At 44.2% G+C, this 18,720-nt stretch overlaps 1 protein-coding gene across 1 annotated transcript in view; it reads right to left on the reverse strand.

The window, feature by feature from the left end:
* The window catches only part of MTHFD1L (methylenetetrahydrofolate dehydrogenase (NADP+ dependent) 1 like), a 167,475-nt gene that overhangs the window by 132,451 nt on the left and 16,304 nt on the right, over positions 1-18,720 (reverse strand). Inside the window, exons 5-12 of the mRNA XM_066595925.1 lie at positions 16,297-16,415; positions 14,864-14,964; positions 13,529-13,668; positions 10,358-10,451; positions 8,136-8,209; positions 7,959-8,056; positions 5,189-5,362; positions 2,243-2,379 (exon numbers count right to left, since the gene is read on the reverse strand). Coding sequence (XP_066452022.1) covers positions 2,243-2,379; positions 5,189-5,362; positions 7,959-8,056; positions 8,136-8,209; positions 10,358-10,451; positions 13,529-13,668; positions 14,864-14,964; positions 16,297-16,415 — 937 coding nt within the window. The remainder of the gene's footprint in view (positions 1-2,242; positions 2,380-5,188; positions 5,363-7,958; positions 8,057-8,135; positions 8,210-10,357; positions 10,452-13,528; positions 13,669-14,863; positions 14,965-16,296; positions 16,416-18,720) is intronic.

Below are 18,720 nucleotides of genomic sequence, written 5' to 3' on the forward strand. Positions count from 1 at the left end.
CCTTTTATAGAGTTCGCCACCACTGCATCCTCAGGCAGAGAGTTCCATAGTCTCACTACTTTTACTGTAAAGAACCCCCTTCTATGTTGTGTAGAAACCCAATTTCCTCTAGTCACAGAGGGCGCCCCCTTGTTAGATATGGGTATAACTAGATTATGGAAGAGATCTCTGTATTGTCCCCTGATATATTTATACACAGTTATCAGAGCACCCCCTTGTTACATCCCTGGATATAAATAGACTAGCAATTATTAGGAAATTATAGTACCAGTGTTTCTGGTGCTGCAGTGCACCACACAGCTCTGCTACATACACATCACACACAAAGCTCTCGTATGTTGCTTTTGCACATGAGCTGCATGTGATTTACAAACTTCAGCAGCTCGCTGAGGAGGCATGTTCGCTCGTAGCCGTCGCATATCTGCTGCACGAGATTTACAAACTTGAGCTGGTGGCTGAGGTGACATCGTAGTTTGACACTGTGTCATGTAAGCTGTATTAGCTTCCCGGCAGCGTTGATCCCTCTGTGGGGACATGTTTGCACAAAAGCGAAGGTTTGTTTCAACACTGTACAACGGTTGACGATTAGATGAAGACTGGACTGGTGTTGGCAGCATTAGCACTTGAGATAACATATTTCGTTCAGGAGATGTGAAGATAGTGGTGAAGGCCTGTGCTTCAATATTGTTGGTCAATATGCACTGCCAGCTATGTATGGGTACATTTGTGAGGTGTCATTTATTGGAGTCTCCACACAGGTGTGCACCGGCCTCACAACATACAAACTGCCAGACTGAATACTGCTGTATCTATAGCAACTGAGACCACAGGGATTTGTGGGGGATGTAGTCCACCCATAATCCCTCATTTAGCTCAGAGACCATGTGACTGAGCACATGATAGTGACATCACAGGAACTGTCAGCACACAAGCTATGTATGTGTACATTTGTGGGGTGTCATTTAATGGAGTCTCCACACAGGTGTGCAACTGTGTCACAACATACAAACTTCCAGACTGAGTACTACTGTATCCATAGCAACTGAGACAGCGAGGGTTTGTGGGGGATGCAGACTGCCCATAATTCCTCATTTACTGCCCAAGGAGGATAAGGAATCTGAGGACACCACCATAATGTGATCAGGGGGCAGAGCTAAGGGACAATATGTGTACATTTGTGGGGGTGTCATTTATTGAATTCTCCACACAGGTGCCCAGCTGTGTCACAACCAGCTACAAACTGCAAAACTGAGTACTGCTGTAACCCTAGCAACTCAGGCCGCAGGGGTTTGGGGGGGGGGGGGGGGGGTAGTCTGCCTATAATTTCTCATTCGGTGCAGAAGGAGGATAAAAGACCTGCAATGATGTCACCATTATGTGATCAGGGGGCGGAGCTAAGAGACGGTAACTGACATCACAGGGAGTGTCAGGCTCTGCATGTAACTCACACATCACACACACGGATTGACGGACAAGTGGTTGTTAGCACTTTGATGATGGGAGAGAACTCTGTTTTATCCCCTGATATATTTATACATAGTTATTCAGTTGCTCCTCAGCTGTCTTTTTTCTAAACTAAATAACCCTAATTTTGATAACCTGTCTGGGTATTGTAATCTGTCCATTCCATTTATTACTTTAGTTGCCGCCTTTGTACCCACTCAAGCTCTGGTATGTCCTTTTTGAGTACTGGTGCCCAATATTTCCACAATATTCCATGTGTGGCCTGACCAGTGACTTGTAAAGAGGAACAACAATGTTATCATCATATGCCCTAGACCTTTTTTGATACACCCTATGATCCCATTTGCCTTAGCAGCAGCTACCTGACATTAGTTACTCCAGTTAAGTTTACAGTTTCCATGTCAGTGTTTAACAGTGGTTTCCCCATTTAGTATGTAATGGTGACATGCATTTCCCCGTCCATGTGCAGAACCTTACATTTAACAGTGTTAAACCTCGTTTTGCGACAATCGAATGCTCACTGAACCAACAGCCATTTCTCCGACTCCTCCAAACACATTAAGACTTGATTTGGCTGAGCATTCATGGGATTTCCATGTGAGTAACCACAGCCAGACAGCATCTCATCTCAAGGAGTGGACTAAAGGAACATTCCTGATCCTTCATAATCCCCACTCCCCGACATAGTCTGTCAGACAAAGTCAAGAAGTCCCCATACATGTGTGGCATTGTCACTTCACCACGGTCTTTAAAAAGCTGGGGATTCCATCAAGTTTACCTTTGACTCCAAAAGTTGGTCCTTGTGAAGGCTGTCTCAAGCATGCAAAAGAATTGGTATTTTTATGAGCCGTCAGGGCCTGCACCAGCCCAATGGTAACTGTACTTTTTCCTTCCCCAAGAGGTGTCGGTGTTATTCTGGATGGAGAAAACAAAAGCAAGACAGAAAGTTTCTTTTGACTGAATATCTACATTAAGACAAGATAGGAAGAGAATGAGTGGACACAGCTACTGATGGCAATGAGGGGGCTGTGAAGTGGACCTGGTCAGGCCGCATGGGTCTTGCATTTAAACTGTTCAGCAAGACAAGAAAATATGAAATTGGTTATTGTTTTGGCCAGAGATACAAGTACTGCAATAAATTAACCCCAGACTTTTCTGCAACCATAAAACAAAAACTACATTTTGAAATAAACTGTCAGAGAGACTGTAGCAATATACTATGTATGAAGTATACTCAACTATACTTCAGATACCCGGAAATATTTGAAATACTGCATTTTATCTTGGAGCCTGGAAATAACTTATCAAAGCAAGACAATTCTTTGTACTCCATGTATATAATCCACAGTGTGCAGATTATATACATTTCTGTAACACATCATAGCTGTTGCAGCCAACTGTGTAGCCAACTATACATAAAGTTAGGTTTTAAAAACATGACAAAAGTTTGCGATTGTTCAAAAACTAAACACTAATGTCTTGAAAACGCTAAAGGTGTTTTCTGAGTACCCCTAACAGTCGAGGCAGTGCGGGACACATCTTAAAAAACAAAATACTCGCAGTCTGACACCAAGGCGAGTATACAGATTTTTTTTATTGTTTTGGGCACAAGGAGCCCAAAACTATGTGAAAGTCATTAAAGGGGTTGTCCCGCGCCGAAACGGGTTTTTTTTTTTTTTTCAATAGCCCCCCCGTTCGGCGCGAGACAAACCCGATGCAGGGATAAAAAAAAACAAAAAAAAACGGGTAGTACTTACCCGAATCCCGGCGCTCCGGTGACTTCTTACTTACCTTGTGAAGATGGCCGCCGGGATCTTCACCCTCGGTGGACCGCAGGTCTTCTGTGCGGTCCATTGCCAATTCCAGCCTCCTGATTGGCTGGAATCGGCACACGTGACGGGGCGGAGCTACGAGGAGCCGCTCTCTGGCACGAGCGGCCCCATTCAGAAGGGAGAAGACCGGACTGCGCAAGCGCGTCTAATCGGGCGATTAGACGCTGAAGATTAGACGGCACCATGGAGACGAGGACGCTAGCAACGGAACAGGTAAGTGAATAACTTCTGTATGGCTCATAATTAATGCACGATGTACATTACAAAGTGCATTAATATGGCCATACAGAAGTGTATACCCCCACTTTGTTTCGCGGGACAACCCCTTTAACTTTTAAAACCCCTTTAACCATTTGACACGAGTTCACAAACATTTTATTGAAAATCTTAATGCAATGTAGAATTGCAGAAAAAAAAAAAATCCTGTATGCAACATCAGCTCTTAATTTAAAGGGATTGTCCAAAACCTGACAATTGATGACCCATCATCAATTAAATGGAAGCTGTGCCTGCAATACCAACTCAGACCACTGCAACATGGACAGAGCTGTCTTCTTCTAGCAATAAAAGCTGGCCCAGTGAACAGCTGATTGGCTGGGGGTCACAATCCCTTCCATTTAACCTGAAGGGAGGTCATTAATAGTAAAGTCTTGGAAATCCCCTTTAAGAGTAACCAGAACACACAAGAACTTGAAAGTATAAGCCATTAATCCAACAAATTTGTGCATTTCCTAGGCAAAAGCACTTTTAAGTAAAGTGTTGTCTGAGCTATAGATCCTGTGTAAAATGCATTAACAATGCAGTAACATAAATTGACATATACTCACCTCTCCCTGCTCCCCTGCTGCGCTGCTCTGGGTCTCCCCTCTGACGCCACATTTACAGGCTGTCCCAGCCTGTTTACAGAACGTCAGAGGCGCTGTAGCCAATAACCGAGCTCAGTGATCGATCACTGAACCATTATTGGCTGCAGTACCTGTGACGTTATGTAGACCGGACGGGACTGCAGCCTGTAAACTAACATTGAGGACCATGAGGCGTCATGGGACACAGTGGGAACAGGGAGAGGAAAGTATAAGCCTATTTGGTATGTTACCCTATTTTACACCAGATCTATAACTTGGACAAACCTATAAAAGTTTAAGTTGCCCCAAAACCTGTTACTGACACATTCTTACCAACTAAAAGAAAAATAAAAGATAAATCCATTGTGAAACCCAAGATAGCCAGTAACTGAATTACTTGGCCCTTGGCTTTTGAAGGGGTTTTCTGGGGGAAAAAAAAAACAAAAAAAAAACAAAAACAAAAAAAAAACTATCGGATGACCCATCCTCAGGATAGCTCATCAACCGTTAATTGCCAGGGACCTGATCAACTAGCCCGCTGTCCATATAGCAGGTCGGATGTGCATCATGGGAGATAGCTCCTGTAAGGGTTAATAATTCTGCGCATATATGGGACTTGGCGATGTAGTTAAATACAACAAAACTAGATTTCCATCCAATGCTGCAGGAATTCCCATGGGAAGCGTACCGATGGCCATGTTATCACCTAGTTTTTCCAGAGAAAGGGCCCATACAGCCAAGGTAAAATTGGACAGAAGGGGAATTCACCGGGGCCCTACGAGTACAGTACCTTCCACACAGGCATATTACGGGTACATTGTCGCACCCATATTATGGAGGAGTGTCTCCACCCAACAGTAGGTCTACTGACTTGAATATAAGAGGATCATAGACAGTTGGGCGATTAGACCTGTAGTCGGTTGGGGACACTCTAATCCTGCTGCAAAAACGTGTCCATTTACAGATATACTGAGACAGTCATCATCTTTCTAGTAAGAATCTATGCATTAAAACTTTATTTGGAAAATGAGACAGAAAAATTCTTACCCAGCGACTAAGACATATTTTCCATTTGGCTGCCCTTTCAACCTCTCCAGAAGAGACAGACGTACTTTGGCTTTTGTTCGGCCATACATTTCAATTTCATCTGTAAGTAATCCTATCTCCTTGGCAAGCACATCAACAGACTTTGGATGCTGTGCTCGGGAAATCTCAATATCACTGGGAACATGAACGGAAAAGCTTGTCCTCAGTCATTACAAGACATATACAATGTTTTACAGACACATGTGCATTGGGTGGGACAGACATTACAGTCCGTATTCCCATCTTAGTCTCATGGATAACTAACACACACACACACACACAGTCTGTAGTATTCATTGTTGCACACACCGCCTCCTGCCTAGGTTGCCACCTGGCTGGTTGTTCTACTCGGGGACCAGTGCCAGTAAGAACTTTGCAGTGAATATACAAGGGGTGGACAAAAGTATGGAAACACTGTACAAAATGCATGCCTTACGTTACATGGAATTATAAATATCATTTTTCAGACTACTACCAGGAAATTAACTACAATCAAAAGGGCAGCTCAGTGCTAAACAATTAACATCCCATGTGGATCCCTCCTAATGGTCCGGGACCCATACATGTGTACTACAGCGGAGTTAGTAGGTGGAGCTGTAGTGGTTACGTGATGCAATGATCTGTATAACACATGGTAAGCGTCAGGCCTCATGCCCACTAGAAAAATACGAACTGCGTAGATTTTTGTAGCAGATGCACTGTGGGTCACCAATAATTTGATTTTTTATTGCTTGCGGTAGATCATAAGCAATGAGTTGAATGGAGCCCATTCGTGCGTGATCTGCAGTAAAATGGAGCAAGCTGCGCTTTTTTTTTCTGTGCATAAAATCCACAAATCAAATTAAAATCACATCCACAGGTGTTAAATTCAATTTAATTGACCGCGGATGGCCAATGATTCCCTATGGGCAAATTTGACCGCAAATCTCACTAGTGGACATGAGGCCTCACTTGTCTTTGAGACCGTGTTCTGCGTAGTTGTGAGGGAATCATGGCAAAGCTGACGGAATTCCAACGGGGTCAAATTGTTGGGGCCCGTACGGTGGGTGCCTCCGTAACAAAGCTAGCAGACATTTTTCCTGTATCATGAGGCACAGTATGCAAGATTATGATCACATACAGTGAAAAAAAAAAATAAAATAAAAAAAACCAAAAAACACATCCAACAAAACCAAACGTGGACGGAAAGCTCGCAGCTCTGATGGATCTGGTGCATGTCATGATTTTTGATGTTGGTTACAGTCCACGAGTCCCAGTGTACGTGACATCCTTCTGTGCAGCACAGGCGCAGAGTACCGAGAATAATGTCTCAATAGTGTCTCAAGGAGCATAGTGTATCGTCCGCGCAAAAGAAAAGATCTCTCCTCCCCTCCATCCGGCTTTTCTATTTTTTTTCCTTATCAAATAGAGCGTTTCCGCCACTCATATGCAATGTTAATTGCAGAATCCTTGCTAAAATAGAGCATGCAGCAAGGTTTCATCTGCTCATGGAACGAGCAATACGTATCCATGAGTGTGAAGGAAAATTTGAAAATGCATGCCTTTCAATGCCCACGTTTTACAGTGGATCTATGCAAATGGGGATCGCGGATTCCACAATTAAAATCGTCCGTGCGAGACCCCCCCTTAGATAATTTAGCTGTCATTTACATATTGCACAGCAAGCTTTTTTTTTTTTAGTTTAAAAGCAAAGTGCTTTTATTAAGAAAAAGTAGTAAAAACAAAACTACATTAACTCCTAAGCGACAGCCAACACACCTTTTTACTGACTTCACTAACGGGTTTTTAACAGCCTCCAAAACATTGCTAATGTGAAGGAACCCATTAGGCCACACCTCCAGCAGAGTCTAATAGGCTGCCATCATAGGCTTAGTTGAATGCACTATATAAGTAATGCAGTGTACTATTCTAGCGATTGAACTATCACACTGTCAAGTCTTCTCGAGGGACTAGAAAATAGTGCTAAAAAAAGTTCAAAGTCTAAATTAAAAAGGTTAAGGCCTTTTTTTTTTAAAGAAAAACATGTTTTTATTGTGCAAAAGTAGTGGGGAAATTTTTTTTTTTTTTTAAATCTCTATAAACCTGGTAACGCAGTAATCGTTTTGATCAGATAATCAAGTTACCATGTTAATTTCACTGAATGGTGAATGCCTTAAGAACAAAATCCAACAATGGAGGAATTTAAGGGGTTTTTCCATCAGTCACCCCCCCCAAAAAAAAAAACAAAAAAAAAAAACACAAGTTATACAATACATGCACCCCAGAGTGGTGACAATAAAATATACAACCAGCCCCAAATTAAGCTCAGCACAAAGGGGTTCATTTGGCACTTTCATAATCATAATAGTATGAAGACCAAAGGTGTGTGTGTATGTGTTTATATATTATTAACATATGTACCTGAAATTGCCCTAAAAAATACAAGGCTAAAATTAGTTATGTCACCATTTCCCGCCGACTTTTATTGGGGTGCGGCTATACTTGTTCAGTCCAATGTAAGGCAGGCGACAGGTCAGAAGAGGAGACTGTTGGAACACGTATTTCACTTGGTCGTGACATGGGCACATTTAAAAGGCTATATTGGATCCCTAATGAAGTGAACAGAGACCACCATATGCTTGTATAGGGGCCATGTGAAAGTAGCTGAAGTCTGACAGGATTCCCTTACAGTTCAGACACAACAAAAGTTGACTAGTTCTTGTTACCCATCAAGACCCTGTTTAATAGCTACCTGGGGACAGGGGAGAGGGGATGCAACTTTAAACAATGAAGATTCCACTTTCTGTACTTCTGAGCATCCAGACATCTTTTACTGCTTTCTGCCAGATTCTGAGGAGAGAGGACAAATGAGATGAAATCTGCCATCATGAAAAGACACCGACTAGAAGTTATCTTATTGCATACAGACCTTCAGCCTCCGCGCAGCTGCCAGCGGTCCTACAGCTTGGCAAGGTAGCCCATCACTGCCCAGCTCAGAGCCCCCTGAAAGAATACCAAAAAACTACATGTAAAAATAAACAGTGTGGCTCAAGTTATATGTAAAAGAGCAGAATATTGATGCACCATAATGGCACTTAAAGGGTTATTCCCATATCAGGGTGGAGCTGGGAAACTGCAATGTGGTTGGGAAACGCCCACAGAGTGTTGCCGAAATGGCCAAGGTGGCAGCTTTGTGCTGTTTTTGTAACTCCAATTTAAGTGAATGGGAGTTATGGAAACAGCGTAGCTTGGCATAATGCATTGTCTCCGTAACAAAGGAGTTATGGAAACCGACAGCATGCTGTACTACACTGTTTGGACGTCAATGGTCTTACAAAAATAGCAAAAAGCTACCACCTTGGCCGTTTCGACAAGACCCGGCAATCTGGTCAGGAACTTGAAATATAAGCAATCCCCCGAAAATAAGTCCTAGCAATACTCACCTAGCAGCCAGCATTCGGGTCCCTCGTGCTGGGATGAAGCGCTGCTGCAGGCTTCCGTGTCCTCCTGCACGCCGACAGAGCAGTTCTTCCTGGTAGCAGGGCTTAAATACCCTGCCTCCAGCAAGCTAAAGCTCCGATTGATTAATAGAGTGCTGTGTCAGCCAATGAAAGCCAGCGTTTGATTAACCAATCTCAGCCATTCAGTGGCTGATGTGGCACTCCATTAACCAATTAGAGCATTAGCTTGCTAGAGGTGGGGTATTCAAGCCCCTGCTACCAGTAAGAACTGCTGTCGGCATGCAAAAGGACACAGCAGCCTGCAGCAGCAACGGAGACCAGCGCGAGGGATCCGAATGCCGGCTGCTAGGGGAGTATTATAAGACACCCCTTCCCCCAAAAAAATAAGCCACTGTACCTCTTTTGAGGCAAAAATTAATATAAGACAGGGTCTTATTTCTGGGGAAACAGTATTAGTTTCCCATCTCAGCCACTAAACACTGTATGATGATTCGGGACTCCTGGCAGCAAAATAGTCTGTAGAGGTATAATCTAGGCATCTACAGTTATAAAAACAGATTGCATGCATACAGTAAATTGTCTTTGATCCCTTTAGTACTAGGCTGTTTTGTACCTAAAAAGGACCAGAAACTTTTTTTAAGGATTTTACCCATGTGGTGGTTTTACTGCCCTATTTTTTTTCCCTTCAGCTACCAAAATTATTTTTGGTATATTTTTTTCCCCCGCTACATAATGAGCTGTTATAATCGCAATTGATTTCCGCTTGTGTAGAGGAAAAAGTTTTTACATAGCATGCTATGGGCAGTACTTGCTGTGGAATTTGGAGGCAGATGCCCACTCCAGATTCCACAATGCAAATCGGCTCGTGTGCAGCCGGCCTTAAATCGAGGTATAACGCTTCCATTGAAATCAATATGGTCTTGCAGACATGTGCTCGATCGCGTCCCTGGCGGCACTTTCCAGTGGCGCGATTTTCTAGCGGAGTCTGCTCTACATTTGTCCGTTTAGCGCACCTCTTCACAATGAAGGATTGCGTGAAAACATGCAGTCGCCCACAGGGGGCTGTGGCCGAAAGTACAATCGCAGCAAAGCACCACGTTTGAAATTGCGGTGCGCTGCTGTGTTCACGTGTGAGATCAGCCTAAGCTGTTAAATAACGATGTAGTGGCAACACAATGAGCGCTCAACAGAGCAAAGAAAATGCACCCCAACTTAGTTTGTATGATTGATAACTCCCCAAGTTAAAGGTTTTCCAAATGGGTTTTCAAAACCCAGAATCATCTCTGTGCAGGACCGACAATGAAATTGTGATGGGCAGAAATCATGTATTTACCATGAATGCAACAACTGTCCCCGTGAAGCCAAAAAGCTGAATTCTGGAAAGGTTTAAAGCCAACTCACTGCAAGGCTGTTTTTTGTCATTTGCAGATGGATGACAGTTATGGTCCCCATTACCATCTGGTTGTAGTGTTAGAGGCAGAGCGTTTCTATGAACTATGTTCACCAATGACTGAACTCCTAATTATACATGTGTGAATGATATTACAAGACTTTATACAAACTGTCGAACTTTATGACATGTCTAGCAGATATCACATTGAACAGTCTGCAGACTTAAACTGGGAGTAAAAAAAAAAAAAAAAAAAAAAAGAGAAACAAACGACAGTGAGAACCCAGAAGCATCACCTACCGGAGACGACAGCGATGGTTCCTGGCTTTATCCAGCTGGCGGGAATCTCCTGCGGTTTAGCACTTCCAATTACAACTATATCAGCAGCACTAAGCTGAAAGGGAAGAAAAACCACAATATAGACTTTATGGTACATTAGTTACAGAGGAGCCATTCAATCCAGAAGTGGAGCCAAGACATTACTAACCCTCCTAAGACATGATGTATGGAACTTCATACTGTACTGTGTATTTTACATGACCTCCGACTACAGACATGTACAACACCAGCCGAGGTACAAGAAATGAGTGAAGGAGGGGTGGAAGGGGCATAAGCACACTTACGAGAGCATTTGCAATGAGAGAAAAAAAAAAAAAGACAAAAAAAACACACAAACACACACACACACACACACACACACCTATGCTCCCTATTGAAATCAATGGAGGTAAGGGAGAGGAGAACTTCTGTTTACTTCCATTTTTTGGAGCAAAGAGATGGAACAGAGAGACAAAAAAAAGCTAATTGTGAATGACCCCTTATATTGTATAAAACAAATTTCCATGAGTTTTCTCTAAGCTGTACACAATAAATAATACATTTAAATGTGTTATCAAATGGTGGATTGGAAAGGGTTAAATCTTTCGGGTGGGATGTCTTTAGACATTCCGACTGAAGGCTGTACAGCTCTGATGTCGGAAGACATCCGGCAGGGTCTTCTTAATGTAGACTACTGGCTGCTCTGTTGTCTGGGGCCTCTCCAGCATGTCCCATACCGCAGTACTGGCTCGGGCCAGCAGAAGGCGCCATTGTATAAAGGCAGAAAAATAAAAAACCCTAGGAAACCCTGAATCCAAAATTGGATTGCAAAGGGTTAACATCTATCCACAGGATAAGTGATAAATTATTACTGAGAGACTGACCACTGGGACCCCAATGGATCACAAAAAAAGGTCAAGCACCTAAATGCTATTTGAATGTAAAACTCTGCATGCAGTTACATCTCAGGCAGTAATGTAAATGATAATAGAGTTGTGGTGTGACTAGATGAACGGTCTTGCCACCTGAGGCTCTAGAAGTGGTTCCCTCCTTGGCCTAGAAAAGGCTCTGAGGCTGCTTGTGTGTAGTGACCTCTTTTTCTACTTGCATGGAACTTGTTGACCACTAGACACCACTACGACGCAAAAGAGATTTCACCCCATTACCACAGTCACAGAGGGGCGCAAATATTGGAACTGCCCTTCATTTGGACCTTTGGGCCAAACAGTTAGGAGGGGTTGGGACCAGTGGATGCATGAAGGCACATAACACAACCAAGCTCAGGATGCCCTCAACAGACCACCAGTAGAGAAAAATCGAATCGCCTGACAAGCATGAGCAGCTCCAACTGTTTAATGATTGGGCCACCTGTCTTCTAGATGGCAGACAACAACAGGCCTCGTGTCTGTCGGAACCATTTCCAGGCACTTGGCTGAAGGAGGTTTGGACTCACAGCACCCGCTACATTTATTGCCTTTGATACTCACCCACCAGCGACTCCATTTGCAGTGGTGTCTTGAATGATGAAACTAGGTGCTACGAAGTGGAATCGGGTGGTCTTCAGTGACGAATTCAGGTTTAGTTTGGGCGCTAATGACAGCAGTGTTCATGTCTGTAGACCTAGAGGTGAGCGCCTCAATCCTGCCTTTGCTGTGGAGCGGCACACTGTCCCCACTGCTGGTGTAATGGTCTGGGGGGGGGGGGGGGGCGCCCATCTTACATAACAGTCGGTTACCCCTAGTAGTGGTACAAGGCACAATGACAGCTCAGCGATATGTTCAGGACATCCTGCAGCCATGTGTGTTGCTAGGTTGCACACATAAGTGTCATAGAAATATATCTCCACATTAATGGCAGCCCGGTTGCCAGACTTATCACCAATAGAACATGTATGGGACCATCTGGTATGCCAACTTCTACAGCCTACGAATTTGCACAATCTAGAGTCTCAGTTACAGCAAATGTAGCAATATGCCACAGGACACCATACGGAACCTGTATGCATCCATGCCCGCCAGTATCACATCTTGTATCCAAGCTAAAGGTGGTCCAATATGGTACTACAGCCTCCATGCCCGCCTGTATCACATCTTGTAGCCAAGCTAGAGGCTGCCCAATATGGTACTAGAGCCTCTATGCCCACCCGTATCACATCTTGCATCCAAGCTAGAGGCAGCCCAACAGGGTACTAGAGCCTCCATGTCCATCCGTATCATGTCTTGTATCAAAGCTAGAGGCGGTACAACAGGGTACTAGAGCCTCCATGACCACCTGTATCACATCTTGTATCCAAGCTAGAGGTGGTACAACAGGATACTAGAGCCTACGTGCCCGCCCATATCACATCTTGCATCCAAGCTAGAGGTGGTACAACAGGGAACTAGAGCCACCATGCGTGACCGTATCCCATTGTGTATTCAAGCTAGAGGTGGCCCAACAGGGTACTAGAGCCTCCATGCCCGCCCATATCACATCTTGTATCCAAGCTAGAGTTGGTACAACAGGGTACTAGAGCCTTCATACCCGCCCGCATCACATCTTGCATCAAGGCTAGAGGTGGTACAACATGAAACTAGAGCCACCATGCCCGCCCGGATCACACTGTGTATCCAAGCTAGAGGCGACCCCAACAGGGTACTAGAGCCCCCATGCCCGCCCGTATGACATTTTGTATCCAAGCTAGAGGCAGTACATAGGGTATTAGAGCCTCCATGTCCACCTGTATCACATTGTGTATCCAAGCTAGAGGCGGTACAACGGGATACTAAAGCCTCCCTTCAAGGGGTCAGTTTCAACAATAAAAGGACCCCTTTGCTCGATATTGTAATCACTTACTTATCAACGTTACAATCACACAAAGTTTTATTCCATTCGGACAACTTCCAGGGCCTTCACTTTTTTTGACAATGAGTATTTCCTGCTGCACGGGATATGTCACCAAGACACCTGATAACTAAGGTAAAGATGTGAGAAGCAGGAAGCAATAGCTCAAGTGACAATCCACCTCAATATAGTAAAGAAGAGAGGTTGAGTTTAGACGAACACACTCCTTTTACATGAATAAGGCCCAGTGAGCAGCCGCAGCGTGGAACAGTTGTACACCTCAGCAGTAGTGACTGAAGCGAGCGCTGTGCAGCTTTTCTGTCTCCATACCTTGTTCTGCAGCTGCTGCGACTGCCAGGAGCTGACCGAGGACACGGCTCCTCTCTTCTGGAGCAGACATTGCAGGGGAGCCTCCAGGGAACCATCTGCTCCAACTATTAACACATTCTTCCCCTCTAACAAGCTGCCATCTACAACATAAAAATAGAACAGTTACAGCCGGCCGCGCCAAATCTATAAAGAGAAGACCAGCGGCTAAACTACAAACCCAAAAGAAAGGGGGATCATATGCAAAAAGAAGCTGGTGTAAATTATAGCCCAAGTCTCCATCTCCTAGCTGGCAGAGATTTCGGGGCGGCCCGAGATGCCCCTACTGTAATACACCTGACACGGGGCTGCGCATGAACACCAGCATGCTAAAAGCTGCTCTTGGAAATCCATCTGCCCACACTGCTTGTGGAATAAGGCTGACATTTTCACAACAGATTTTGGTGCCAAAGTCAAAGCAGATTCAAAAGATATGGGAAATACTAAAAACTTTTCCCAAAATTTCTATATCTAAATGCTCAAGTAACATTCTGCAACTTTTGTTTTAAAAAACATGAAGGACAAAAAGGGAACCGGTTCTGGTAGCCGGCAATGTTCTCACCATGTTTTCAATGGGGCCAGCACTGCTTCCACTGGCCCCATTGAGAACTAGGTGAAACCCATGGATGAAGGAATCCCCTGACACTGTTGTCACAGCAGCTGCGGCAGAGGATTGTGATCTTCTCCCATTGCTTTCAATAGGGCAGGCGCTGCCGCCACCCCCTACTGAATGCAATGGGATGAAGGGAACCTCTGCAGTGATGCAAGGCTGTTTGTCACTGGCTTTCTAGTAATCTGTACTTTTTAGCCATTCTGGGGAGCCTGTGACAGACTTGTGTACAGCAGCAAATTAAATGGGGCAGAGCGGCAAGGGGAGAAAAGGAACCAATAATGAGATGGGGGTGTGCCTCAGACTACTGCAGTCCTTCCTGTAGGCACTGTAGATAAATAGTGATAGATAACCAATAGAGCTGATAAAAAAGCTGTTAATTTCTAAATTCCTGCATGGAATTTTAATTTTCTAATTTTTTTTTGTAAATAAAGGGCAAATTACATCAAACAATTCTGCCATTTACTAATTTTTACACGCTCTACTGTTCAAATTGATGGAAGTTTATGACATGAACCCTAGTAGAGATTTAAATGGGTCAGTCACAGACATTTGTGCATCAGGTCTGCTACATGCAAACACATCCTTCCAATTGTAATGGCATCCAGTATCTGTTCTTTGCGACAGAGAATATGATTTACATATAATATAGGAGTATCCACTGTATGCGACTATCCAGTAGACCATACCTAGTTGTTCTAGAAGTTCAATAATGCCAGTGGCAATGGGAGAGAGGAAGCCATCCTGGGCATTGTTACGAATCAGCTTTCCTAGGTTTACATCAGTGACCCTAAGAAGCAAAATAGACAGATAAATGCATTCATATTACGAAGTCATATGATGTGATTGTTCTCAGTAAGAGAAACCAAGTAATTTTGTAAATAAGATACCTTTTAATGGCTAACAAAAAGATAATGTTATAATGAGCTTTCAAACCTACTCGGGGTTCTTCCTCAGGCTTAATGAAATATATATGTCAAAGATGGTTATAGACTTGTAATCACAAATTCTTCTATGACGTAGAGATTTGAAGTTGCCTTTTAACCCCTTAGAGACAGTCGCCTCCCTCCCTCATTTCTGTTTTTTCCTCCCCCCTTTTAAAAAAATCATAACTCTTATTGTATTCGTAGTTGTATGAGGGTTTCTTTTTGGGGGGGGCAGAGTTGTATTTTTCAATGGTACTATATAATGTACTGAAAAACCTTTAAACAATTCATAGTGGAGTGAAATGGGGAAAAAAAAAATACCTGAATTCCGTGCGTTTTGTTTCTATATGTTAATATATAGTTACTTTCATATGTTCTACGTTGTGTCCATGGCTAGAAAAATACCCCGCCAGGTAATTCTGTGGTGATCTCATCCTCGCTTTCAGTTTTTGTTCTGTTTCCCCAACATAAATTCCCCCCCACCCCCACCGTGACATTCACTGCCCCAGATCAGGTATAAAACAGTGGATGTAGAACATGTGAATGTCCCCAGGATCGTATAGTTATATTGTATGTTGGGGATTCGTATCCTGTCCGTGGTCAATATATGTGAGCAGGTCTTACAGCTCCTTACCTTGCAGGGATAAGTTCCTTTTTTGTGTATCAGAGGGCAATGCACTCCTGATTATATAAGATTCCTCAAATTTGGAGGTTGCCTGCAGCACAGAAGAGGGGTGGGGGTGGAGGGCGGGAATATGGTTTTCAGACGGTCATCCTTGTGTAGGGTATGATGGAGTTTCTTTGTGGTTTTCCTTAGTGACCTAGAATTCATAGTTAGGTACTACTAGAGGTACATGACCGCCCCCCCCCCCCCTCTCTGTGTATTGAAGTAGTTGATTTCTGGGTATTCTGGTGGCTCTGGTCATCAATTGAGGTGGGATGGTAGCCCTGATTTAAAAATGTCCTTTAGTTAGAGAAGATCTGGTTGTATCTGATGGCCTGGCTGTAGACAATGGATTTATTGATGCTTTTGGGATGGAAATCGTCCCATCTGAGGTATGTGGGCCGATCAATAGAGGGATTACTTAATTTCGTTTACGGCGAACATTTTGCTCTACCAGCTAACACTGTGCCAAACTTTTTTCTTTTATTTAAAGTCATATAACTCATGCATACAATCATAGGATATATGTTACCCGTCCACATCTTTGTCCGGCTGCACTGCATTAAGCACTTCAATGCTGGGTTCCGCTAAATGCAAGACCAGCCCATGCACATTTGGGTCTACATTAACTTTTCGGATTTCATCAATAATCTAGATAGAAATAAGATAAAGAAATAAGATAAACAAAAAAAACACATTTACTGACATAATCTGCTGCTGTTTCTCAAAATATACAGATTACTTACCGGTAGTCCTTTTTCTGGGAGTCATCCAGACGGCCCCATTTACAATGGAGGTTGCCCTCTGACCTCAGTAGGGACAAGAAGAGCCCTTAAAAACACCTCCCTTTCCACCATTTGTTTAGTGACATTCAAATTATTACGGTGGACAATGTTGACAACCAAATTTTACCTTTATTCGGTCATATTTACATTGGAAATAACAAATATTCTATAAGGGAGGGAACTATGGGCCGTCGTGATGACTCCCGGAAAAAGGGACTACTAGTAAGTAATCCGTATATTTCCTGGTCGTCATCCCGACGGACCCATTTACAATGAAGCAATACCAAAATTATAGGTGACTTAGGGCTGGACTACTGCCTGGAGGACTTTCCGTCCATATCCCAGGTCCTTGTCCTACTGTACATTAACCCTATAATGTTTTATGAAAGTATGCAGACTGGACCAGGTAGCCGCTTTACAGATTTGCTCAGCGGAGGCCTGGGCTTTCTCTGCCCATGAAGAGGAGAGGGATCGTGTGGAGTGGGCTTTGATTTTTCTGGGAAGATCGAGACCCCTAGCTTTGTACGCCTCCTGGATTGCCATCCTGATCCATCTCTCAATGGTACTCTTAGATGCCGTCTTTCCTTTGCCCGGCCCCCGAAATTGGACAAAAGGATGTTATTTTTCCGAAAAGAATGGGTAGCCTCTAGATATGTTAGAACAGCCCTTCTGACATCTAAGCTGTGGAATTCACTCTCTCTCCCATTGCAGGAGTTCTGGCAGAGAGAGGGCAGGGTAATTGTCTGCTCTGTGGAATTTGGACACCACTTTTGGAAGAGAAAGCTGGATTTTGTACCAGCACGTGTGGCTTGGCACAGCATAAGGCTTGTAGTTCTCCTACTCTACGAGCGGAGGTTATGGTGACTAGGAGAGAAACTTAGCGTAAGCAATCTTATGGGGAGTCGGGAGAGGGGTTCAAAGGGTAGCTTGCAGAAACTATTTAGGACTAAATTCAGGTCCCATGTAGGAAACGTTTCCCTAATAAAGGGCCAAGGTCGGTCTGCTTCCTTAAGGAACCTACGGACCCAGCGATGCTCTGCCAAGGGAAAATCCAAATAGGATCCTAACGCTGCCACCTGAACTCTAAGAGTTCTTGGTGTAAGGCCTTTTTCCAGGCCTGCCTGCAGGAATTCCAAGATTATGGGTATATCTATACTTGGAACTTTACTTGGGTCCAAGTTACAGAACTTTTTCCACACTCTATTATAAACGGCTGTAGTTACGGGTTTGCAACTTTTGGTCAAGGTGGTGATTACTTCTTGCAAGAGTCCCTTCCCTCAAAGTATTACGCCTTCAGCATTCAGCCCAAGCGCGTTAGTGGGCCCTGGGAAAGGAGATCTTGCTTGGCCGGTGGTTGAAGTGGACCCCGGATTGCTAAGGCCTTCAATAGGCGATACCAGGGTCTCTTGTCCCACATGGGAAAGGCTAGGATTACCGCCACCTGGCTGACCTAAATCTTTTTGAGGGTATACAGGATCAGTAGAGGGGGGGGGGGGGGGAGGAGAATGCATAGGCCAAGTCCATGTCCCAGTTTGAGACAGGGCGTCTACCCCGCATGGGTTGTCCCTTGGGTTGAGAGACTAGACGTCCTGGCATTGTGCATTTGCCCTTGTGGCAAACAGATCGATCTGTGGTTGTCCCCATTGGCATGTTAGAAGATCGAAGGCTTGTTGGTTCAGGCACCATTCTCCTGGAAGGACGCTTTGTCTACTGAGGAAGTCTGCGACGACATTTGTGGACCCTTTCAGGTGGATTGCTGAAAGGAATAGCACCGTGGATTCCGCCCAGCGAGGTATCCTTCCCGACAACTGTTGGAGGTGCGGGTGTCGTGTTCCCCCTTGGTGATGAACGAACGACAGGGCTGTTATGTTATCGGTTAGGATTTTAACATGCCTTCCTTTTAGGTGGTGTTCTACCACACAGAGGGTCTCCCATATTGCTCTTAGTTCCCTATAGTTGGACGAGCGTGCGGCTATTCAGGAATCCCAGGTTCCCTGCAGGGTCAGGTCTGCTACTTGTGCTCCCCATCCAGTCTTGCTAGCATCCGTTGTGATGGATATAGAGGGTTCTCGTGACCAAAAGGTACTCTTGCTCAGGTTACTCTGTAAAGTCCACCAGCGCAGGGACTGTAACTTGGACGGACAGGCTCACCTTATCTAGGGAGGTCTGCC

This window comes from Eleutherodactylus coqui, chromosome 3 (assembly GCF_035609145.1).
Source record: "Eleutherodactylus coqui strain aEleCoq1 chromosome 3, aEleCoq1.hap1, whole genome shotgun sequence".
Taxonomy (NCBI): domain Eukaryota; kingdom Metazoa; phylum Chordata; class Amphibia; order Anura; family Eleutherodactylidae; genus Eleutherodactylus; species Eleutherodactylus coqui.